Genomic DNA, 25,633 nt, shown 5'->3' with positions numbered 1-25,633 from the left:
TTGTGTTATGACTCCCGAGACACTCTCCTAAGCTGTCACTTTCATGATCCTGTCGCATATATAGTGGCCTAAACCACTGTGGTGAGTGCTAATGTCACTTTCCTCAGCTGAAACTACAGAGCGCTTTTTTTTTCCCTTTTGATTTGCAGTTAACTGAAGTGCTTGCAATAAGGCTTGTCAGAAACAATGCCCAGTTGAAAGCAGTACATCATGTATATCAGTGGTCAGTCATACTTGAGAAACACTGTATGCCTGTAATCCCATTTGAACTGCACACGTTTGTATGGATTGGATACCCAGACCTATATATTTGATCTTAGATCCATTTTTTTTCCCACCAAATAAATCTGATGGCTCCTACTTTCAAAGCCGAAACCAAGGCAAAAGCATTATAAATACCATATAGTTGTGTTTATTTTTCCCCATCACTTTTAATTAATTGTAGGGTTCAGATTTGATTTTTCTATATGGTTATTTTCTTGAAATATTTATTTTAAATGCTTTATCATAGAACCATAGAATGGCCTGGGGTGGAAGGGACTTTAAGGATTATCTAGTTCTAACTCCCCTGCTGTGGGCAGGGATACCTTTCACTAGACCAAGTTGATCAGAGCTCCAACCAACTTGGCTTTGAACACTCTTAGGGATGGGGTATCCACAGCTCCTTTTGGCAATTTGTTCCAGTGCCTCAGCACTCTCAGAGTAAAGAATTTCTTCCTAAAATCTAATATAAACTTTCAGTTTGAAGCCATTCCCCCTTGTCCTGTCACTACATGTTTTTTTAAATAGTTGCTTTCCGTCTCTCTGGTAGGCTCCCTTCAGCTACTGGAAGGTCACAATTGGGTCACCCTGAAGCCTCCTCTTTTCCATTCTGAACTATCCCAATTGTATCAGCCTCTCCTCTTAGGAGAGGTGCTTCTGCCCTCTAACCAACTCGGTGGCCCTCCTCAGGACTTGCTCCCAACAGGTTGATGTCCTTCCTGTGCTTGTGACCCCAGAGCTGGATTCAGTATTCGAGGTGCAGCAATTGTGAAGGAACAACAAGCTAGGTTATAAATGGCTTTAGAAATTGAATTATAAATTATTTCTTTAATGTAAAAAAAAAATAAAATTGCTGGGTCTGTGGTAACCAGTTAGTGACTGTGATTTAGTTGCACACCTCAAATAACCTGCAATATTAAAGAGATTACTGTTTAGTTGCAAAGAATTTTGACCTGTGTGGTGATTTCTTTTTTAGCAGGATGGCAGCATTGTTGGAAGATCCAACTGGTGAAAACCATCTAACTCCCAATGCAGTGAAACTTGTGATTAATATGTCATTAAACCACGTGCTGCCTGCCATTGCCATTTACCAGCTAAAACATCAGGCCTTGCGTATTTCAGGATGCTTCTTCATAGCCACGTTCCTCAGGCAGACCACCAGGACCCATCTGCTCTTGTTTGGACTCTGTACAAGAGATGGAGATGGTGACAGCACTTGAAATAATTGCCTGGGAGATTTTATAGCCATGGAATGCAGCACTACAATGAGCATATTGCCACCACGTGGCTATTTCTGCTGCCTGCACCCGTGGCTACTCAGCCAAACCATACTTTTGTCCCTGCACTGGGCTGGCATGGAAGACTTTTTGGTTTTAAAGAGGGATTTATTTAGGAATTGTGTACCCTGAAATAACAGCAGTTTGTGTGTACAGGGGAACCATAGCAGAACTGCCATAATTACCGAGACACTCTCCTAAGATGAGATGTCAATCTGTTTATTTGAGGGAGAGTTTAACTTCATGCTTTACCTCAAAGGATTTAAGCATGACAAAAAGGGGACGTGTGCAGAGAGCTTGGCTTGCAGGTCCTTTGCAGGAATGTAAAAGTGCTTTCTGGGACTAAAGGGATCTGGCTTGAGGTATGTGTGATTGACTTTGGGATGTGATTGACTTTGGGATGTATATGTGATTGACTGTGCAATGGAGGGGCACAACTTCTCTTCAGGAGAGTATTTTGGCAGTGGACAGATGCATAACTTCTGGGAGATGAAAAGCTGTAAGGAGATGCTGTGGAAACTTGTCTGATGCAGTAGAGGAAAGTGTTTCCTTGCAACATATGTTTCTTTCCATCCTGTGGGATACCACCAGTCCAAGTCTATCTTCTGGGTCCTTCACCATTTCTAGCTGATGACAGATAAACCATTTGCTCCCTGTAAGCCAGTTTGCCTTTCCTAATCCATACAGAAATCCTCATTGCCCAAGAAGATGAATGTCAGTTCTTGGCAAGTATTGTTCCGGAATAGCAGCCAGAGCTGCAGAAACAAGACCATCAAAACTCACCCAGCTCCTTGCAGTCCATGTTGTTCAGACTGTTTGGAGAGGTGGGTCATGCAGGACAGTACCACGTGGGGGTTGTACATGGGGGAAAAGTAAGATGCATTCTGCAGGTACACAGGTGAGAATGATTTGTGTACTAATGTACCACAGTCAACTGCAAGTGAGAAGACAGTGTTGGCCTTTTCCAGGGTAGGTTCTACTAATGAAGTGAAGGTTTAGGGGCCACTTTTGAAACATGTTTCAGAAGGATGTTTGGCCCTAACCTAATGCAAAACAGATTCCCTGAGTCAGAGGTGAGCAGCCTCAGCATTAGACATTTCGGTCTGCTGGTATGATTTTATTGCATCAAATTCATTACTAGCATAGATAGTCCCATTCCCTTCAGGATTCCAGAACTTCTTGAACTATGTCATCTTCCTAGTAAGTGTGGAGATTGAAGACCTGACTGGTCTAGAAGCAGAGAGATGAGGGATAATGCAAGTTTGAGGCGAAAATAAAAACCTCGTGTTCTTGCTACAGGTCTTTGGCAGAATTTTTCTTTGCAATGTAAGAATTGTACTTCCAGGTTCTGTTTTCAAAAAATATTTTTTTCTGTTTTGCTTAATATTCTTCATAACTACCACTTGCCATGGAGTTATGCTGTACCCTGAGCATTTTCTTCCTGTTTATTAGCCAACTGCAAATACTTACCCTTTGAATCTCGTGCCAAAACAGCAATCCATAAAACCGACATGCAGAGCTGAAAATGGTATGTTTCTTGGACAACTTTTTAACACTTCTGTCCATTTTTAAAAAAAATAACTCATGGTTGAGATGTGCAATGGACTTATAGAAAGTTAGTTACTGAATATGAACCAGTCTGGGAATTGTCTTGGTACATTGCTTCAGCTGGGGCAATGTGATACTACCAGGCAGCAGCTCACAGCAAAGGAGGGTTGTGACGCAAAGTGTGAATTTAGGGCTTTTGTATATCACACTCCTTGGACACCTGACCTTCCTTGGAAAATGGCTGGATGCTGAAACATCACTGTGAACCAGCCACACACCAAAAGTGCTGTATGGGCTGAAACCTATGTTTTATACTTAATATTTTCAGTACCACAAACTTTAGAGAGAGGTGAGAGACACTTGAATTAGCTGTCTGTAAAGGAATTTACTTTTACGTTTCTTAAAGCAATTTATGCTCTGAAATATAAGATCATCTGTCATTCAGAGAGGTAACTTTGGTCTTCAGATACTCTGCTAGCACAGTTCTGGACACTGCTACTTATTATTTTTGTCCTCACCTGTACTGCTGACAAGACTCTAAAAAAAACCCCCAAAAACAACTCCTATGGGAATGTAAATCTATTAAATCTATTAAATCCATTTCTTAAATATAAAAAAAATATGTATTTCACTCTTAGAAAACCAGCATAGGTGAACCACTGGGGCAGGATTGGTATCTTAATTTGGAGCCAATTTAGTGATTATTTAGCGATGGAAATAACAGGAACAACCCAATGAGACACATGAACTTAGTAAACACAGATCTTTTTTTTCCCTCCACAAAATTGTTAAAGGTAAGTGCTTTGGCCCCAGCAGAAACCCTTGCACTTATCTGCTCTTGCTCAGCCATGAGAGCTGCAGCTTTCCCCAAGACTTTGGGGATCTCCTACCATTAAATGCTTCAGAAGGGTCACCCCAAGTCTTGCTTTCACAGAATCACAGAATTAGTCAGGTTGGAAGGGACCACGGTGGGTCGTCTGGTCCAACCTTCCAGCTCAAGCAGGGTCATCCTACAGCACATTGCACAGGATTGCATCCAGATGGTTCTTGGAGACTCCACAACCTCTCTGGGCAATCTGCTCCAGTGTGTGGTCACACACACAGGAAAGAAGTTTTTCCTCATGTTCAGGTGGAACTTCCTCTGCATCAGTTTCTGCCTGTTGCCTCTTGTCCTACTGCTTGGCACCACTGAGAAGAGCCTGGCTCCATCCTCTTGGCACCCACCCTTTAGATACTGATAGACATTGTTGAGGTCCACTCTCAGTCACCTCTTCTCAAGGCTGAACAGGTCCAGATCCCTCTGTCTTTCCTCGTAAAAGAGATGCTCCGGACTGTAGCATCTTTGTTTCTGCTGGACCTGCTCCAGGAGCTCCATGTCTCCCTTGTGCTGAGGAGCCCAGAACTGTACACAGCACTCCAGATGTTGCCTCACCAGGGCTGAGTAGAGGGGCAGGATCATCTCCCTCAACCTGCTGGCAATGCTCTTCAAACGCGCCTACAAATCCTGGCACAAAGACCTCTGAGAGACTGTCGGTGGCCTGGATGGGTTTGTTTGGCGGAGGAGCAGACCCCGGCCGGAGCCAGGCGGAACGCTGCTGCGCGGAACGCGCGGCGCGGCTTCTGTTCCCAGCCGGCGGCGGGGGCGGCGGCGGGCACGGAGCGCGGGCACGATGTGGGGCCGTGTACGTGTCTGGGGCGGCGGCGGCTTCGCATCGCGGCTCCTCGGGGCGGCGGCGGCACCGCGGCTGCACGGCAGCCCTCACAGGTACCCTCGCTCCCCTACATCCTCACCTGGCGGGGCGGGGGTGTGTGTGTGCCGGCGGTGGCCGGGCCGTATCCCAAAGCGCGGCCTTCTGAGGACCGGGGTCCGCCTGTGCCGCCGGGGCTGGGAGCCAGTGACACCAGCAGGGACTGGGGAATGGGGTCAGTGGAAGGGAATGGCATGGGCTGTGTGTCTCACGTTGCTTTCCTTGCCGTCCTTCTCATCGTGGGGTGGGGTGAGCGATCCGCATGCGTGACCTGGCCATAACTCTGCACCGTGTGGATCAGCAGAGCGGTGCTGCCTGCTGGGCTTTGTTGTACATGCCCAAAGCACCGGCTGAGAGCAACATTTGGGAGTTCGTTTTCATTTTTACTATCAGATTTTTAAGTGTTTTTAGTGGCAGGTCAGTTGTACGTTTATTTATTTAATTTTTTTAGTTTCAAAGCTCCTCGATATTTTTGCACAAGCTCCGATGCTGTGATGGCCTCATGCACGAAACATCTCAGGCTCCTTGGTAGCTGTATTTGCTTTCTCAGGCCGAGCTTCCCAGCAGGAGGCAAATCAGAGGGTAGGTGAAATATAGCGATGCAAACTGCAATGCACTGCTGGTTTTAAATGTCTAAGGCTTGCAGTCTTGCTGTGTTTTCCGGGGGTTTTTTTGAATCTTTGTAAGCAAAGATTAGGCTGAGAAAGTTGGGGCTTTTGAGCCTGGAGAAGAGAAGGTTGCATGGAGTGTCTGAAGGGGGCTACAGGGAAGCCAAAGAGGCACTCAGGAACGGTAGTGATAGAACATGGATACAAATTGAAAGAAGGGAAATTTGGGTTAGCTATTAGGAAGAAATTCTTTACTGTGAGAGTGGTGAGACACTGGTACAGGTTGCCCAGAGGAGCTGTGGATGCCCCAGCCCTGGCAATGTTCAAAGCCAGGTTGGATAATGCCTTCAGCAACCTGGTCTGGTGGGAGGCGTCCATGGTGGGGGGCTTGGGACTAGATGATCTTTAAGGTCCCTTCCAACCCTTCAACATTCTATGATTCTGTAATTTCTGAATGGTTAAGTAGTGTTAAGGAGCATGCAGCCTGAATTAATAAAAAAATGAGCTTGGCAAATACCTGTGGAGAACAACGCAGTGTAAAACAGCAGGACTCTCACCTTCTTCCCAGTAATGAGGTTCTGAAGCTTTCCTTAAATTTTCCTGTTGCTTCTCAACGTTGAAATTTAGAGTTTAATGCTAACAGTTTATGAGGTACAGAGTGACTGAAGTGTAATGCCTTCTGGTACTGGCAGATTTTCTTTTTTTTACACAAAGGTGTGTGAGGTGGGGAGGTATGTCACGATTTTTTCAGATTTGTGGAAATGTTTTATGATCTGCTGAGGTGTTTTATTTTGAATCAAAATAAATATTTAATTTTAATTTTTTTCTTTGTTTTTTAAGCAAAATAAGCAGCTGTGAATTTAGAGATTTAAAAACTTCATTTTAGAATGTCAAAGAGAACAGTTCTTTGAATTTTATGATAATTCTTCTAGAGAATGCAGTTGTGTCTGTGTTGCAGCAATCTCCTGATCAGCTCCCTGCTCTTCCTGGCTTCACATCTTCACCTGCACTGTCAGTTTCAGCTTCTTTGCAAGGATGTGATAAACTAAGTAGAGGAGTTATTTCAAAGGGAAAAATAACCCAAATAATTTTTTGTTCGTTACTGGGTTATCTTTCAGCAGAATCCATTTCCCCACTTGACTGCTATATTGCAGGGTAGGGGAATGTGATCTGTAGTAGTGCCACAAGAGTGAAAACATGTGAAGCTACACGTGTGTGTACAGTCTTTTTTCAGATGGCTGGGAGTGTTGTCTTTATTGACTTATTTTTAAGAGTTTTGGTGAGTTTTCTCACTACCAACGAATTTAAGTATAAGGTACCAGTAGATTCAAACTTGCTCTACTACCTAATGCAGAAACACTTAGGAAGTTTTAAGTTCATAGATTATTTTTCCACAAATAAACAGTGTTTTAAAGTTGTTTACTTGATTTTTGTGATGAGGAAACTGTAAGTAATCAAGAGTTTGCAGTGGTGTCCCAGTCCTTCTCAAAAGCCAAATGGTACATGTTTGGCGTATACTTAACATGCTCAGAATGCACTCAGTTAGACCTAGACAGTTGTAATTGATGTTTTGGGGTTTTTTTTCGTAGGCTTACAAAATTCAGCCTTGGACCCTATTTGTAACTTCTGTTTTTTAACTTTGTATGTCATCTAGCAAAGTACAGAAACCCTTCAGCACAAGCAGCGTGCTTTCTGCCGAGAAAGATGAATGTACCACTTCCAAAGGCAGCACCACTGAGGGGGCATCAAAGAGGCAGGAGGGTACAGCAGAAACACCAAAGCAGAAGCTGTTAGACATTATTGGTAATATGAAAGTGGAAGTGAGCTACAGAAAGAAACTCCAACAGTTAAAAGCCAGTGAGAAGAAAAAGAACAACCTGGAAGGCCCAGACAGTGAAGGTCCTCAGAGAACTGCAGAAAGCATCCAACGGTAAAGTGTAACAAACTTTTCGTGCCCTGTTTTGTCCTTTTTTAATTTTTTTTCATTATTCAGGACAAAATAAACCATCAAATGCCATTTCCACCCATCGAAAAGAATCTTGTAAGGGAGTGTGGTGTACAGATGTAGCTTGGAGTAAATCATAGGAGAGAATCTGGACAGAAGATGCCAGTTGCTTTCTATGACATGCTACCTTCTTGTGCACTGAGATTCTGGAAAGGTAGCATTAGCATCTGCTTGTGGAAAGTTATTTTAATGGGAGAGGAAAAATACTGTTCAGATAAAATACAACGAAACTGAGAAAAAAGAAAAAAAAAATTTAAGAATGGCATCATGATTGTCAGGTCTTCGGACTAGCTCCTCTCCACAATGTGTTACATAATATTTATTACCCCACAGGTCTATGCTGCCAGTGGTTTTCAAGCTGTATGTCCGAGGGGCTGTGCAGTGGCATGGGGCTGCCATTTCCCCAGGTTTGAAAACAACAGCTTGTCACAGTCATTCAGCATTTGATGATTAGTGCAATGTAGGGCAAACCTGCATGTCCCAGTGGCCACCCCTTGGGAAAATATCTGACTAACTTCCGAGTTATTAAGACATAAAATGGCAGTACAGAAGTGACAATTTAAAGATATTAAAGGCTTTTTTTTTTAATTATTTTTAATTTCGTATCTCTTGTGACTCTTACAGAGGAAAGCCTTTAAATCCAGAACTGGTGAAGGCTGCTTCTGCAGTCGCGTCTTCCCTTCCACTCAACAAGAAACAGACAGAATCGGAACTACTTGCACAACTAAGAAGACATGAAGAAACCACAGATAAACAGAAGAAGGGGGAAACTATTAACATACGGTCTGTTTATTGAATTTTATTCTCAATTATGTTCAAAATTCTAATTTTGCAATGTCATCCTGAAGGTGACTGGGTTCTGTGTTGGAAAGATGGCCCTAAAAGATACGTTTGGACAGTTTATCCTTGGGATTAATGTATATTAGTAACACCGTTGGTCTGGTTATACCAAGCTCTAAATTTTGCCGTCGTCTTTCTAAAATGGTTTTGCAGAAACAGAATTGTTTTCCTGCCCAGGATCATTGCTTTCTTGGACAGGCTAGCAAAATAACAGCTCTTTTTGTGAGTTTGTTTGGGGTTTTTTTGTCACAAGCTTCCAAAATTCTCACACAATGGATGGATTTGTAGACGTTTCAGACGTTCTGTCTGGACTGGTGAATTTTCATGACAGCTCTGCAGAAATGAACTAGAGCAGCTCTGTTTATAGTCCCACCCTTCCTTTCAAAACTTTCCAGTCAACCCAAGAAACTCATCTCTTGGCTTAACTCTGTTTCCAGTGTGGCTTTCAAACAGATGAGAAACATTTGTTTGGAAACAGACACAGTTGTGCATATTGCTCTTTTGGATGATGGCTGAAGACAGGTTTTTCATTCTGTTTTTTTCAGCTAGTATTCAGATAACTACTCAGAAAATAAGGCATTAAATCCAGGTGAAATGCTGAACCAAACAGAAAACTGCATCTTCAGCAGAAAATGAATGTGAAACCTTTATTTTCATCTGTTTGCAGCGTGAACTGCAAGCTGCTTATTTTAGTTTTAATTTATTCTGTGAAAATGAATTTGTCCCAAACGAGGATCTAAGTTTGACCCATCTATTATTGTTCGTAGTTTACATGTATTATTGTTTATAGGGATCAGTAAAGGATCTGCTTGGTATGGTTATCAATGTACTGCAAACAGAGCAGCCAACAAGCTAATGATGTTTGTGGCTGATGTCTGCCTTCAAAGTGAGTGGAAATTAAGGAAGAACGTGACAGATGCTTGCAATCAGGTTGAGTTAAATGATTGCCCAGAGTGTGGGGTATACAGTGCTCAGTGATAACTTTGTTAAGCAAAATACCTGTTCTTCAGTTATAAGGACTATTTGTATAAAGCATTTGTTCATTAAACTGTTAATTACCAGTGGGCTTGTGTCCTTTCTGCCACTGTGCTTTTTAGAAGAGCAGAGTACACAAACATCTCCATAGTGGCATTGGCTGTGGGTGGCCAACTTAAATGTAATTAGAACCTACTTGAGTACCTAGTGGAGGACCGTTGGGATACTCACTGAGCTAATATGTGCAGGGGCTAACGTCATCTGTGCTGTCTCCCTTCCCTGAGGTGTACGTGCCTTTGTCTAGGTGTGGTTGGTCTGACTGCTGGCATCAAGGGCTCACTGTCTTTTCACCTACTGCACTTTTCCTGAAGCACTGACCCAGCTCTGGCTGCAGTGAAAGAAAGATGATGACTAAGGAGCTTGTAGTCTAAGCAAAAAGGGTTTTTTTCTCTTGAAAGTGAGTTGAAATTCTTCAGAAATTTGAAAGCTGGAGCTGTATAGTGCCTCTATGCTGTCGATGGGTGGATTGAAATGTGGTATTACAGTATTTTATGTCATGCTTGTGGATGAATCGCTACCATTAGAAAAATACATTTTCCTCAACCAGAATGTCACGGCTGGCTTGGTGTGATTTAAGTTGGCAAATTCTATTCCCTGAGGCAGCTTTGTGACCTAGTTTGTTTCCTCCAGGGAATACACTCCCCACCCCCAGCCCCGCCCCACTATTTGCTGATAAGTTTTAGTTTTCTTCCTTAATAGTTGAGTAACAGTTTGCAACTCTTATCAGTGGATGAGTTTTAAAGAAAGACCAGCAACTCCTGCAGATTTTCATGACAGAAAATTTGGTTATTGTAACCTTTCAGAGTTAGTAGTGACCTTTCATTTCTTTTAGATCAATGTAGTACTTTCAGGTTTCTGACTAGTGTTAAAAATGTTGATTTTACAAAGCCCAGCAGCCCTCAGACTTGATTCAGCGTGATTTATACTCTACAATATCTCAATCCACACAGCACACTAAAATGCTTTTAATGTATTAGAAAGCATTTACTTTTGTTTATACATTATTATTTTGTGTTGAATTTTATTTTGACAAGGGAATACGGGCAATTTAACTTTTAATTTTTTTCTATAAAGGTTTTGTATTCAATATGCTGACACATTTTAAAAGCCAATATATATTCCTCAGTTATTTAAAATATTTAAAAATTAGATACTTTCATAAGCAGTAGACCATATAGAGCTGAACTGTAAAAAACGGTGCTATTGTGATTTATAATATGTAATAAATTGTACGTTTTCCAGATCTTTTGTACCAAATATTTTTACCAGGATAGTGGCATGACCTCCAGAGGTCACTGTTGTATGCAGTCATCTCATCACCTTGTTTTGTAGACAGCATGAGGGCAGTATGTTTGTGAGGAGGGGAAAATATTAATGATACCAGAATTTATTTTTCTCAATGTGGGATAAAGTTTCACTCCATGGAAATCACAACAGCACTACACCAAAATAAAATCTGCGGTTTCAACCTACAAGTTGAAATTTCAGCTCCTGTTTTGGGTGAAGAAGAGGAAAAGTAGTTCAGAGCTTTGACTAAAATATATCCAAAGCTCTGTAGGTCTTCATTTTTAGTATGATAATTATTGCCTGGTAATCAGGAAGGAGAGAGAATCTGTGGTTGTTACAGAAGTCCTACCTCTTCCTATTTCTGAATGGCAGAAGTACCTAGGAACGTAGGTTTAAAATGTTGTGTTGGGACATGAGGTAATATGTAATATCTAACTGCTATCAGTACACTGGGGTTGGAGTGTGACTTTGTAAATTGACGTTTCTTGTTACAAAAGGCATTAAAAGAATCTTTGTAGTTTTATTTTTGTTAATACAGGGGTACTTTTGATGATGCAGGGGTATTTTTAATGATAAAGTGGTGAGTGTTGCTGCCACAAACATTGATATGCCAGTGATGGGGTGACACTAGGATTTCCCAGTGAGAAATATGATACCATTGACTGCACGTTCTGATGGATTTGTAGTGTAGTCTGTCCAAACCTACTGTGCAAAACTGCAGGTAAATTAAGGAGAGGTTCTCTGAGCAATCCTGCCTCCCCTGAAGCACGGGAACGTTCCAGCCTTCTAGGTCACAGCCTAGTCAAGCCAGTGGGCTGGGCTGTGTGTGTCTGACCTTAGAAATTATGTCCCTTTGACCCTCCTAAGTGTGTCAAGCCTCTGGCTCAAGACCAACTTAGTAATGCCAGTAGCCACTTCAGAGAGTAATTTCTAATGTGAGATATGTGACTAATCTGAGATTGTTTTTTATTTAAGATTAAAATGAAATTCTTTAAAAATTGCCTTTAGATACCTTTCAGAGTAGGTACTAGAAGAGCTATGTTGTTCTTGTTCTGCCATTTGAAACCACATCTAAGACTGAAGAGAAATCCTGCTGTGTTGCTGTGGCAATTAGCTTTTACAATTTTCCAGAAGTATTTCTTTCTCGTCAGTAAAATCTCCTTTGAATTAAACTGCCAGAAGCGTAGTTTGAATTTCATTCAAATTGTCATAAAATGGATGTGCAGTATTTTTGACTCGGCCTATTTTTACTTTTTTGAGACCAGATTTATGTCTTAAAACTTGAGTGCTGCAATTTTGGATGCCTGCATGTGACTGGCAGCCGTTGGGTGGAGAGGACAGCTGTGAGGAAGAATTACCAGCTTGGCCTTTACCAACCAACAGACTTGCCAGTTAAGGGAGGCAGAAGGGTGATGTGTTTTGCCCTTTGCATTCAGAATGAGCTGCACACTGTGCTGGAAGAGATCGGAGCATTTACTCTTCACATATGATTTTGGCTACAGAATTACGAAGGAAGATGTGGTCTGTTAATGCTGTAATATGATTATGCAATGCAACAGATTGCAGTGGATCAGGAAAGGTGACCTACTTATTAGGGTGGCATGATTGGCCCATGTCAGCTGATGTGTGAAGTCAAGCTTCCTTTTGGTCTGCAGCAGCACAGCTCTGTCCCTGGGCAGTGTTGGTTCCTGTCCAAAAAACTGGTGATTTTTACCTCCCTGTTTCAGCCTATTTCTTGTATCCAGAGAAGTTCCTCATTTGCTTAAGCAAAACATATCTAGTACACTCTGTGAATATTGGTATGCAGATATATGATTTTTTTTTAGTTGGAAACTAAATAATTTCAAAGATAGTGTTCATTGTAGATTTAGTAGGTTAAAATAGCACTTTTCCTATATATCATGTAACAATTAAATGGTTGAAAAGGTAAAGCTGAGTGTTTGATGGTTTAAAGATGGGTGTATTTTATGAGGAATGTGTAAGTCTGTCTCATAGAGGCTTATGAAACCAATTGAGAGTAGAGTTTCTGGTTAATACATATGACAAACTTCCTCACTTTGTCAATTTGTTGAGGTTTTACTTTTCATGTTTTTAATTTCAGCAACGTTATTTCAGAAATGACAGTCAAAAAGCAGTCCCCAGCTCAGAGGGGTTTGAGGATATCCAGTCGCATTTCCTTGGAGTTGGATGATGATGGTCAAAGAATAAGGCCTGAAAGATTTTCGTCTCAGTCTTTTGACTCCAGAAGGTATGTTTGTTGTGTTCCACTTGAACAGAAGGAGCATGCAATTGCTAATGGATAAGATTTTAAATTTACTTGCCATACTTGAGAGCTTAAGGAAATCACTTAACTATTTTTCAAGAAAAGTACTGTTAGCATTGAAATAAACCATGAGAACATAGTAGTTAATGTTAACCAACAATCAAATAATGTGCAGTTTTTTAATGTTACGTTTTAGATAATTAAAAATACTTGGTGCTGAAATGTAATTGTGTTTGTTTTAACTAGTTTAAATTTTTCTCACTTTTGCCTAATACACTTTCATGGCACTTCCTTAAATTTTTGGGAAATGAAATTTTGAAGGCTTGCTTTCCTCTACTGGAAAACTTTGATAATGTTCCATGTTGAGAAAAGTTTCATCCATTCTGTTGGGGTTTTTAAGAGATGATAAAGTTTATTTATTTAATTTTACCACCTCATTGCAATTAATAAATCATTCTGTAATTTATTTCTCTATTGTCTGTGACATTATAATTGTCCATGAAATTAACTTTATAATTTACATTGTAAACTCCTTAACCTTATCTTGCTGTTATTGCTGTTCTCTTGTATTATGTGGCCAGTCTGTTTTTTAATGAATTAAGGAATGCTCTTACATTTTCAGTTTACTCCTGTAAACTGTGCTTTCTTGCCTGCAGTCTTTTGATTTTTCAGTGGCAGCTCATCATCACATTCCTTCTCGGTATATTCTTTCTCTAACAGTTTTTAGTAATATTAACTTCTCTTGTCATTAATTTACTTTACAAATTAATCCCCTTTTCTTGGGGCTAGGGGCTGGAAGTTGAGGGAATCATTTGTGTTTAGATAGATCGTGTTGAAGACAGAACTTGGATAACTAAGAGAAAAAAGCGCATAAATTTGTGGGTGAGTAGGTGTAGAGTATTCTGCTCTCTTTGGTTATCTAAGACATCTATTTCAGTATATCATGAACAGAGAATTGTGACTTCCATAAGGAACAAATTGGAGCACAGCGATTGGCCGTGTACATCATGCAAAAACATCGAAGTGGCTTATGGCCATTAGAAGTCATTAGAAGAACTTAACCAGCTTGATGAAATGTTTCTGAGTAACTTCCTTATTCTTGAACTGCTAAACTGCAGTGGTGTGTTAGGGAAGCATCTCTTGGGCCTCTTCAGCGTTATAAGTGTGCAGTGTTTTATGTTCTGGTGCAAAGCTGGTAGGAGGTGCAAGAGGGGCTTTTTGTAATGAAAGTTGAAGGGAGAAGAAGTGAAACAAAGATTTTGACCAAGCCCTCCCTCTCCTGAGATATTTCTGTCACAGGCTTTTCATTCAGCTACAGGCTGCTGGTTTGAGGAGCAAAGAAACTGACTTCATTATCAGATGAACAATACCTCTGTAGATATTTTTATACTTTGGATAATTCTCAGACAGAGGTAGTAGTCACATGAACGTAATTTTATTATTGTGCTGCAATTCTTGACTGACTGTGAGAAATACTTTATTTAAGGTGTTGGACTGAAAGTTTTTCAAAGTATGAAAGAACAGAAATAATATGATCTAGAAGTATAAACTGGAAGCCTGAGCTTTTACATGCTCATACACTGTATATTATTTACCTTTGCTAAACTTCTCATTTAATAACATACTGCAAAGTGAATTTCACTTATGTTTGAAAAAATTTATTAAATTTATGATATCTGAGAAGCTGCCTTGCCCTCTTTGTCTGATGAAACTATACTTGGTATATAACTTCAGGATCAGTACTTTAAAATTGTTTTTAAAATCCCTATAATGAGTAAACTGTCCAGTTTCAGGCCTAGATTTCCTTCTGCATACCTGAAAATCTAATGGATTTACATATCAATTGACAGTATGAAAAGGATGGATTAGGAAGAATATCTTAGTTTAAGTCGAGTTAGTAGGTTTCAATGAAATGAGTGATGTTGCATTATAGTAATTTAAACTTGTAATTTTAAAATAAATGTTCTTCCAAGTCATGCTTGTATCTTTGGCCAGTGTGAGTGGGAGTTACACAGAGATAGGAAAATATAATCCTAAATCAACATTCTTTTAAGGCTCTGTAACTAGATTGCTCTATGCTGAAGCAGATCTGGGGTAGTTTCATCACTGAAACGTAATATGACAAGAGCAGGTTTGCAGAAGTAGTTGAGGCCATTAGAAATCTCCAGTAAATCCAGATAGGTGGAATTTTAAGGTCAGAAAGAGTAACAGTGGATATGCAATAATGAAAAGTAGTAATTGTTAGAATTTCAGTGGAAACCTGGAAGATAGTGTGATTAAAAGCATAATTGTTTCTAAACTAAAGACATTGTTTTTCTTTGTTTTCATTTATAAGAATTTACTTTGACTGCTTCTTGAACTCTTGTATTTCCAAATTTTCTTTTTTAGTCTAAGCTTATACTAATGTTAAATGTGATTGAAAATAGATGGTCAGAGTGAAATATTTTTATATTCAGAAGAGAGAGCTACTTAAAACATATCATAGGGGTATACTCTGACTGTTTGCCATATGACAGAGAAGGTGGCTTTGTAATCTTCCAAAAAGGCTATTTATGTCATAAAGCAGGAATTATTTGATTTAGCTGTTGCCTTTTCTGTTCCTGAATTGTGCAATATTTTTTACAGGGAAAAAACCCAAGTCTTCAGATAGTTGCAACTTTGTAAAATCACTTAAGTACTGTGGTTTGATACTGTTTACCTTTCTTCAGATTCCTAAATACTCCAGTAAAAAGTAACTACAAATGTAATGTTTGATTTATGCTCATTCTTTTGCATGGAAATGTTTTGAGAGGCTCTGTTACAGACAAATAATAAAGTCATAAACACTTCCTCTGGTTTAAAGCCTGAGAATTTAGTGAGAGGCACTATCTCCTTTTTTTTTTTTTTCTCCAGAGATCTGTTAGTTCATGAAAATATTTTGTGCTTTTTAATTTGCTAGCTGGCAATGTTGTGAGGTGTTGTGAAATACTAAATATCGGTTTTCTTTTTTGTTTATAGAAGTCTCAAAGTAGGAAAGAGACTTAATATATTCACTAAGGCTTCTACAGAACCAGAACGCGCACTGAAAACAGGTTAGTGGAAATTCAGTAATGAAAAACCCAGTGAGGCCAAGTTCTGCATTTTTAGAATATCAAGAGATTCATTGCTGTGAGGAGACTTATGACCTGTTCACTTTCTGCTTTCAGACTGATAAATGACTACTTTAATGTAACTCTGATTTTTAGCAAGCAAAACTTCCATACAGATTATTTTCTGTAGTGATCAGGGCATTCTGTTACTGAATTTGAACGGTATAACCGGCTTTTTGTCACAAATGTACTCCTGTGAGTGTAAAGCCAGCCTGGAGAATGGGTATGTTGGCTCCAGCTTATTTGTCAAGTTGCAAAGAAATGTGAGGCTGTGATTGCAGGAAAACAAACTCTAGAGGTGGCTAAGCATAAGCAGGGTAGTATAAAACCGAGATTACACACTGGATTGCTCTGTGGCCTTCCTTTGTTTAGTGTTCCAGTTGCAGCTTGAGAGATCCCGTTCAGTGACTGACAAACGACACCTTGCTTTACGTGTTGTAAAGCTCTTCATATGTGTTTAGAATCATAGAGTAGTTTGGGTCGGAAGGGACCTTTAAAGGTCATCTAGTTCAAACACCCCTGCAGTGAGCAGATATGTCTTCCACTAGATCAGGTTGCTCAGAGCCCCGTCCAACCTGACCTTGAATGTTTCCAGGGATGGGGCATATACCAGCCCTCTATGCAACCATTTCCAGTATTTTACCACCCTCATTGGAAAAAATTTCTTCCTTTTTATCTACTCTGAATCTACCCTCTTTTAGTTTAAAACCACTACTCCCTTGTCCTGTTGCAACAGGCCTACTAAAAATTCTGTCCTTATCTTACTTACAAGTTCCCCTTAAATATTGAAAGGATTGTAATAAGGTCACTCTGGAGCCTTCTCTTCTCCACGAGAAACCATCCCAGCTCTCTCAGTGCATCCTTTTAGTCATCTTCATGGCCCTCCTCTGGAGCTACTCTAACAGGTTGATGTCCTTCCTGTTCTGAGGACCCCAGAGCTGGGTGGAATGTTCCAGGTGAGAGCAGAGTAGAGGGGCAGAATCTCCTCTTTCAACTTGTTTGCCACAATTCATTTTACGGTTCCAGTTGGCTTTCTGGGCTGTAAATGCATGTGGCTGGTTCATGTCCAGTTTTTATCCACCAATATGCTTAAATTGTTCTTGGCAGGGCTGCTCTCAGTCCCTTGATCTCCCAGCCTGTATTGATATTGGGGATTGCCCTGGTCCAGGTGCAGCACCTTGCACTTGACCTTGTTGAACCTCATGAGATTCCCATGGGACCTCTTCTTGAGCTTGTCCAGGTCTCTCTGGATGGCATCCCATCCTTCAGGTGTGTCAACCACACTGCTCAGCTTGGTGTCATGTGCAAATTTGCTGAGGGTGCACTTGATCCCTTTGTCTGTGGTGTTGATGAAGACACTGAACAATACCAGTCCCATTACAGATTCCTGAGCAACACCACTTTGTCACTGATCACCATCCAGACACTGAGCCCTTCGTCACTACTCTCTGGATGCGACCAGCCAACCAATTCCTCATCCACCAACTATACATACCAAAAGTCCTATAAAATAAAAAACACCCCAACAAAACACAAAGTCAAAACAGGTATGACCCACCTTTATGTTCACTGAATGGCATAGCTCTGCAGGAACAGTCTTCATGACGCATGACAGGGATAGCTTTCATGCCTGAAGACTCAGCTTTATTACAGACTGGGTTTGGCTAAGAGTGTGAATATGGGCAAGTCGTGTAAAGAACTCCTTCTCTCCCTTTTCTTTCTGAACAATGAAACTGCATTGTTAGTATTGATCTTTAATATGCTGCTTTCCCTCAAGTATTCTGAGGCCCTTTCAAAAGAAGACTTTATTCCACTGTGGTGACTTAGAACTTTGTGTAAAGCCAGCAGTGGCAGAAGAAATAGTACTCCTCTCTGATATCTTAGAAAATGATGCATATTTGTTTGTTTCAAGAGTAGGACTGTTAGTTTTTGCCAGATTCTAGATGAGTACTTTTATCTTTTTTTTTTACACTTGAAACTGCAGGGAGAAATTAATTTTTTTAATTTCTTTAGTAAAATGTAAAATAGTGCTGTTTGCATATTTTCAAGCAGCTGTGAGGTTTCGGAATTCAGCTACCTCTGAAATTTGCTTATTATACCGGAATTCAATTTTTTTAAGACTGCCAATATCTTTAAAGTCTCCATTTTACATATAAAAACAACAAGTTGTGCAGTGTTTGTTTTTAGCCATCTTAACAAGTGTAGTGTTGAAGAAGCTGGCTTTTGACTTGATTCAAATTTACTCAGGTAAAATGGTGAGAACTTAAGCTTTCTTTTTCTCATGAGCAGAATGCAGACACAATGGCTCATAGTAGTCACTAGATAAAAAGCTGAGATGCACCTTTTTTTTTAAACACAAAACGGGAATGTACACAATTGTGTAAGAGAGCGAGTGGATTTTATTGGATTTGTAATTAGATATTAAGAAGTAAGCTTCTTTCAGCTTTTTATGTGGTATTTCCTTGTTTGGTTCCAGGTAGCCTTGAGGAAATCTACAATATATTCTAGGCCAGGAAGCTGATTACTTGGCTTACTGACTAAGCCTGATGACATTTTTTTTGGTGTTAATCTTGGGAAATACTGGTGTGGTACTTGATACCTTGATTCATTTGTTTTCATTGTCTTGGCTCATATTAATGGAGATAATGAGTTAAAATATTGTTTATACATGACAGAAAAGGAAGTTTTCTGTTAAGTATTGGTTTTGAAAACCTGCATGTTAACTGGAAAGTAAATTGGCATCCTGAAAATATTCTTCATAACTGTTAACATAAAATGTCAGTATTGTTTTCTGTTTCACAGAGGTGAACATATAATCTTTATCACCCTTACTGTAAGCTTGAAAAAATGAGTTTCTGCTTTCTTCTATTAGAAGATGTACTAGTTTCTTAAAGATGTGGACAATAATTTCATTTTGGTATGGTTTCTCATATTGTCTTCTAACTGTATTTTATTCTTGCCTCAAGCCCTCAAATCAAAGTAGTCAGGTAGGGAATAGAGTTCTGGAAATTTCCCTCTTAAGGAACAATTTTAATATCTTCTGATTTAACACAAAAAAACCTGAAAACACTTTTCAGTATGTAAAACTACTGTTTGCCCTTTCATTGTGTTTTCTCTTAAAGCGGGGGAGGAAGATTTTTTTTTTAATTCGTTTGAGTTGTAAGCCGCTGAGCTAAAGATGAAATTATATCTTGGCTTCAACTACTTAGACTTGTGAGTAGTAAAATAATAGCTCATTGGCCCTGATCCACTTCAAGTGGACTCTTACATTTGAATTCACATGAAGATCTCTGTTCCAAGGAGATTAGGGTGAATTGATAACAGGAGGAAGCAAAAAACCAAAGGAGAGTGCACCTTAGGCCAGCTCACGAGACAGCAGCCCAAGGCACTCCCAGTGATTTCTCCCTGTCCTGTGGTAACAGATTGTTCCCTTCAGTTCAGCGAAGAGGCTCAGTCTGGGCTCATGACCAGTTCTCCTGGGTGGAGGGGCAGGAACTCCTTAAGAGTAACTACTGCCATATGAGTAAACTTTGATTAAAAAAAAAATGAAATAATTATATGCATCAGGAAAGATGCATCCCTGAAGGAACTGTTTGTTCCTTTGTGAAAGTATAGGAAATCACAATTTCTCAAGCCCAGGAGACAAAAACTGGGACACTTGGGAGTGTTGGGGAAGGAATTGCCATCATTTGTAGATTGAGTTGTTTCCCTGAAGGAGAGTATTGTTATGAAGTACCTGAAAACTCCTGTAGAAGTAAGATTCTTTTAGCAGAGTGCACCAGTCGAATTCAGAGTTTGTCATATCCACAATTTTGTGAAAGACAAAAAAGAAAACAGATTGTGGAAAAATTAAATTCCTGCTCTGTGGAAGGCTTTAAAATAAACTGTCCCATAGCAGTTCAGAATACATTTTCATCAGACATTTGAGAATTTAATGGGCTTTCATGTCAACAGAGAATTCTCATTTGAGAAAGGTGATGCTGGCATCTGAAGTAGAAAAAATTAGTCTCTGTAAAGATTAATGTTAAAGGACTTTGTTTTAGCTAGTGAAAAGTCTTTGGCTGCTGACAGATCTTTACAAAATTTATTTTTTAGTACCTCCACCAACAATTTGGGATCTGGAGTTTGCAAAGGAGATTGCAGCAATAACTGCACAGCCTCCCCGAAATGGTTTTGAGGAGATGATCCAGTGGACAAAAGAAGGAATACTGTGGGAGTTCCCAATTGACAACGAAGTCGGTATGTGCACTGTTAACTTTTATTATCTGTCTCAATTTATCTTTTTTTAAAATTAGAGCATTTTTGACCTTTGACTGTTTCAACATAGCATTTCAGCTATGAGTCATGCATTTGATAGTAAACAAATATAACTCCCTGACTGTCCCAGATCACAGATACTTCAGATGAACTCATTCTGGCACTCTTCAGGTGAAGTCCTGCAGGTGGTTTGGCTGATCTGATGACTGGCTGCTGCCAAAAAGGGGAGAACTCTCTCCCTCCCTGATGCTTTTAACACCAACAGTCCGTTCAAGTCTATTATGTAATACCTTTTACTATGCAACTTCTTTAAACTAAGCTCCTGGCAGAAGTTGGGGAATCTTAAAACTGCTGTTTGTTTTTTATAATGCTGATTCTGTTCTTTGGTGTGGGTCTCGGACAAGTGTCTAGCTGGATCTCAAATTGCTGTCTGCCAGTTCCATATCTGCCCAGGCTGAGTGTTAAACAGTTGTTTGCCCCCTTTGTTCTGTCTGTTTCATAAGAATAAACAGTCACAATATTCACTCACTCTGGGCATCTATGTTAATTAGGCATCTTTGTGCACTTTATTTTCTTCTATTACCATAAAAAAAAAAGCTTCATGTGAAGTTAAGCCAGCAGAGAGAGAGAATGAATGCAAAGGAAGCAAGAGCAACTACTCAAAAGTCTACAGTATAGGAAAGGGGACTTCATAACTTCAGGGAGAGCTTGGCTGTGGGTTTGGGGTTTTTTTAAAGACTTTAAAGACATCAAACAGAACTGCTTCATAGTGATTCAGTCACTGAGAGCAAAACAAGTTAATATCTGAAGCTGGGAGTCTTTGAAAATCTGTGCTATACTGAGTTGCAAGTTGAATAACGCGGTTCATTGTTTCTTAGTGTTTATTCTCATCCTATTTGGCAGTTTCTTCACAGAATTTAATCACTGCTCCCAGAATTGATCTGTTCCATCATGTAGAAATCCAAGTATACTCCAGTCATGTTTTCGCAAGCTTCAAACCATTGCGGCCGATGGTTTTGCTGTTGCTGTAATGTGGCTGGAACCCTGCTGTCTGGGGCCGGCCGTTGACAAAGCGTCTTTGGCGGCCGGTGGTTTCTCTGTTGCAGCAATGCGGCTGGAGCTGCGCTGTCTGGGATGGGGTGGTGGACGGACAAAGAGTCTTTACATATACTTAAACAAGAATCTTTATTGGTTTGTCCTCAAAGACTAGTCATGGGGAAAATTCCAGTGGAGCGTTCCAAAATCTATCACCTCTCAGGTTGAAATACCGAGTCAGTAAATTCCATCCTATCGAACTGCCAGCCACAGGCTATTAATCATGTCAGGTATGTCAAAGCACAGTTAAAAAGCTTGAGAACCTCACTCCAATTATATCAACATACTGTAATTTCAGTGTCTCTGCAAAAGAAAGATGCCCCTTTCTGCTGTCAATTTTGCATTTTTGTAACAGCCATTTCCCTCAATGGGAGGACATTACTTCAGCTTGTATCAAGAAGGGTGTGATTTTTCTGTTATCCCACAAGCATGTGGATTTAAAAATGTAAGTGCAATTAAATTTTCTGTTGAGGAAGCATATATACTCAACTTTTAGCATTACGATAGCCTTTAAAGTTTTAAACTAAATATAAAAAGGAAGATGACTGCTTATACCTCTTTTTCTTGGCTCCATAGCATCTCTGGTGATCTCGTTAGAGTGCTTTACCAAGGCACTGTGCTGTGCTTTGTGGCATCATGACAAGGTCATGATTTTTAAAATGATTTTGGTGTGAACATCTGAAGGTGTGGCTAGACATACTGGCTTGCTGCAGCAGCCAGCAGCAGTCTTCCCCCACACACCCCCTAGTGCCCTGTCGTCTGCTCCTCCCTGCATGTCCTTTCCCTTGTCTGATGCACTTGAAATCACCGTTAGGCAGAAAATTACCTTTTTTTTTCTCCTCTCCATCTCTCCGGGCTCTGATTAATTTTTACCAGATTAGCAAACCATTAGTACAGCTTGCATAACACCATTCTCACTCCTCCTTCTTTCTGCTTGCCTCTCCTGTTTCTAGTAGCTTTAACTTTGCTCCATGATTACCATGGCAAAAAGTTGGGAAAAACATTGATTTGTGCCTCTTTTATTATTTCTGTTCATATTGATGACTCTAAACCTGAGGAGCTAAAAATTACAGTGCAGGTTACAGGTGCTACTTTGCCTTAACACCTCATTACGAGGAGCAAATGCTTTTGGTGGGCCAGAGATTGTTACTGCACAAGTGATAGGAAAGTCTCTCTGTAAGCAAAAGTTCACCAAGTCCTGTTCTGTCTGTTTTGCTGAGACGCTGTTCCCAGAAGAGAAATATTGGATCAGCTTGCCAAGAGAAGTGGCAAAGTTACACAATCATTGTGTCAGGGTTGCTTTAGTAATTCCGGATCTGTTCTAGGGACCTACTGAAGAGGATGATTTGTCTCATTTTAAAAATCCTAAAAGGATAGAATGCTTTGTGCTGAAAGGGGCCTTTAGAGATCATCTAGTCCAAACCCCCTGCCAAGGACAGGGACATCTTTTCACTGGATCAAAATAGTCATCTTTGTAGCATGTCAGCAACACTCCCTGTAAGAGGTGGACATCTGTGTTTGAGATGACATCTTTAAGGCAAGGTTGGTCATGTCTTGGAAGGATTAATGTTGTAGGTAGAGAAATTCCCCAGACTTTCTGTTTTGTAATATGTTGGGGATTGGAAATAGGATATTGAGAGTAGATGACTTTTTGCTTTGAGGTTGAAAAAGAAAATCCTCTACTTTAGATTTCCTACTATGGGTGTTATTTCAAATTAGGTTTCTGAGGATAGTGCAAGTGAGGCTGAGGGACAGGTTTGCAGCGGGAGTCAGGGTTTGCTGGGGGAGGGTGGGGTGGGGGGAGTCATGCAAGCATATCTCATCTGATCAGTTCCCACCAGAAGTTTCAGTCTCTGATGCTTTGGGTAGTTGTGGTCTCATTTTCTGTCACGCACTTTTGTTTACTTTTTTGAGGACTGAAATATGTGGTCTAACTGAAATATTTGGATTTAACACTTCCTCCCCAAACCGTGTATCATGTCTTCAACAAAAAAGAGATCAGAATACATGATGTTATATTTCCTTCTGACCAGCATTTTTGTTCGACTATAAATAGTTTAATTTCTTTTAGCTTAGAGATGAAAATGGTGAAATTAATTATTAGACACAATCTCTCCTGACACCCTCTATCTATCCCCAAAAGAAGAGCATCCAGGAGGCCAGATTTTACTGTCAGCATTACTCAGATTCTTTCAGTAGTGAGTTTGTTGGTTTAGTTTTCTTGGATTTCTGAGACCAGCAAAAGTATGGAAGTCTGGAAAGGTTGTTAGTTTGAGAAAGCAACCAGTAACATCTAGATACAGTGAGATTCCACCTTCCCTTGGTGAGAGAAAGTCAGCACAGGTGGCGTGGTAAAAGGATCATCATTGTGCTTCTGTAAGAGGACATAGGTTTCCAAGCACAGCAGAAGTACCCTTCTGAAGCTGACATTGCCTGTTTTTTTTATTTTAACTTTCAACATAAAGGAAAAAGGAGAGAGCTTCTGAAGAAGGAAATGTGCTTTCTTTTTCCAAGAACAAGGGAGATAAATGTGATATGTAACTGGTATGGATACACTCACATATTTCTAGGAAAAATCTGTGGGAAAAATGGAGGTATTTCCCAGCTCCTTCAGATATTGCAGTATCTAAAGCTTAAAGCAGGAAAGAATACAAACTTAACAAGTTGAGAGACTTCTCCAACCCAGAGATGTGCATCATCTCTTTTGAAACTGTAGAAACTCTAACAGAGGAGGAAGCCTAGAGCTAACATAGCTTAATTACCTCCATTTTAATGCTCATGATTTAATTTTGTCAAATAGTGTAGAAAAACATGAAACTTGCTAATTTAGGAAAACATGTACACTTATGTCTCTGGTGTAGATTTCACATTTTTGTCATCTGAAAGTGGTACAATGTTTTTCTATAATACCAGATTTTTATTTAAAGGTGCAAGCAAATTGGGATCAAATAACAATTTTCATGTATATCTAACTGAAGAAAAATCTTTCTTTGCAAATCCCAGTTTGCCTCATTATTTTTTTTTCTTGGAATTGGGAATGGCAAAAGCAGCCTTTTTTCTGCATGTAGAAATTTGTGTTCTGAGTCTTTGTCTGTAGCATCATAGTATGAACAATGGCAAAAGAAATTCACGGGACAGAGAACAAAAATTTGGTGTAGGATCTGAGCTGTGCTTGATTAGAGATCTCCAATAATCCCTTATCCCCTGTTCTGTGGGTGCTTCTGAATTTATCATCTTTGGTGATGGTTGTGACTTAAAAGTAGCAGCTGGTGAGAGACACAACATTTTTACATCAGCATATACTCACAGATTCAGAAGATGTCAGAAAAAACAATTTCTCTGCCCGTTTGATAGCAATAGGATGTTAAAACTGTGACTCGGAACGGACATGCAAGTAAGTGTGTGTTAGCTGTTCAGTATTTACGAGGTTGCCTCATTTGTTCAAGGCTAGCTTGTATTCTTTAATCCTCTGCAGAATTTAGGCAATCAGTGTTTTCTTTAAGAATTTATTAAGAAAGTGCCCCCAGCCAGCTACCACTGGTGAATCAAAATTTTCAGGTGTTGACCAAACCGGATTTTGGCAAGAAGATTGATTATGGTTATAATTATTCCTACTCCTATTCCGGCATCAGCTTTTAGTGAGATTACCAGCCAGAAAGTTGATTTAAATATTACATATTCTATAAATGTGAGCAGAACCATTAATTTTACTAATTTAAGATTATTTGCAAACTATATATTTTTTTACTCTGTTATGTTATGAAAATAACTTTGTCTTTTTTTGTGTTTTCTACTAGGGATGGATGATGACGCTGAATTTCATGAACATATCTTTCTGGACAAACACCTCGAAGGCTTTCCCAAGGAAGGACCTATTCGCCACTTCATGGAACTAGTCATCTGTGGGCTCTCAAAAAACCCATACCTCAGTGTTAAGCAGAAGATTGAACATATTGAATGGTTTGAGAAGTATTTTGAGGAAAAGAAGGAACTTCTTCAAGAGATTTGAGACTTGGGAAAGTGCTTACCCTTGAAATGAAGAATCATTGTGTCGCGAATGACGATTTGTTATAATGGAAATACTGTCAGTGCATAGTAATTGTGTGACCTGAAAGTTGTATTTTAAATAATAAACTGAAAGGTCATACTTTCTTATGTGCGTGTCCATGTATATGTAGATACTTTTGACAACAAAAGAAGGAACTGAAAAGTAAGGCTTTTGTAGAATGTGCATTTAAAATTTAGTTTATTAAAATTGTTGTCTTTTGAATTTGAAACTTC

At 39.7% G+C, this 25,633-nt stretch overlaps 1 protein-coding gene across 1 annotated transcript in view; it reads left to right on the top strand.

The window, feature by feature from the left end:
- The window catches only part of MRPS31 (mitochondrial ribosomal protein S31), a 25,908-nt gene extending 275 nt beyond the window's left edge, over nt 1-25,633 (top strand). The window contains 8 exon segments of the mRNA XM_027649306.1: nt 4,648-4,724; nt 4,726-4,851; nt 7,097-7,372; nt 8,072-8,230; nt 12,711-12,857; nt 15,870-15,943; nt 20,096-20,239; nt 25,150-25,633. Of these exon segments, the coding sequence (XP_027505107.1) occupies nt 4,648-4,724; nt 4,726-4,851; nt 7,097-7,372; nt 8,072-8,230; nt 12,711-12,857; nt 15,870-15,943; nt 20,096-20,239; nt 25,150-25,361 (1,215 nt within the window). The 3' untranslated portion in view covers nt 25,362-25,633.

This window comes from Corapipo altera, unplaced genomic scaffold, assembly GCF_003945725.1.
Source record: "Corapipo altera isolate COAL_440 unplaced genomic scaffold, ASM394572v1 0, whole genome shotgun sequence".
NCBI classification, from domain to species: Eukaryota; Metazoa; Chordata; class Aves; order Passeriformes; family Pipridae; genus Corapipo; species Corapipo altera.
This window is presented reverse-complemented; position numbering and strand designations above follow the sequence as displayed.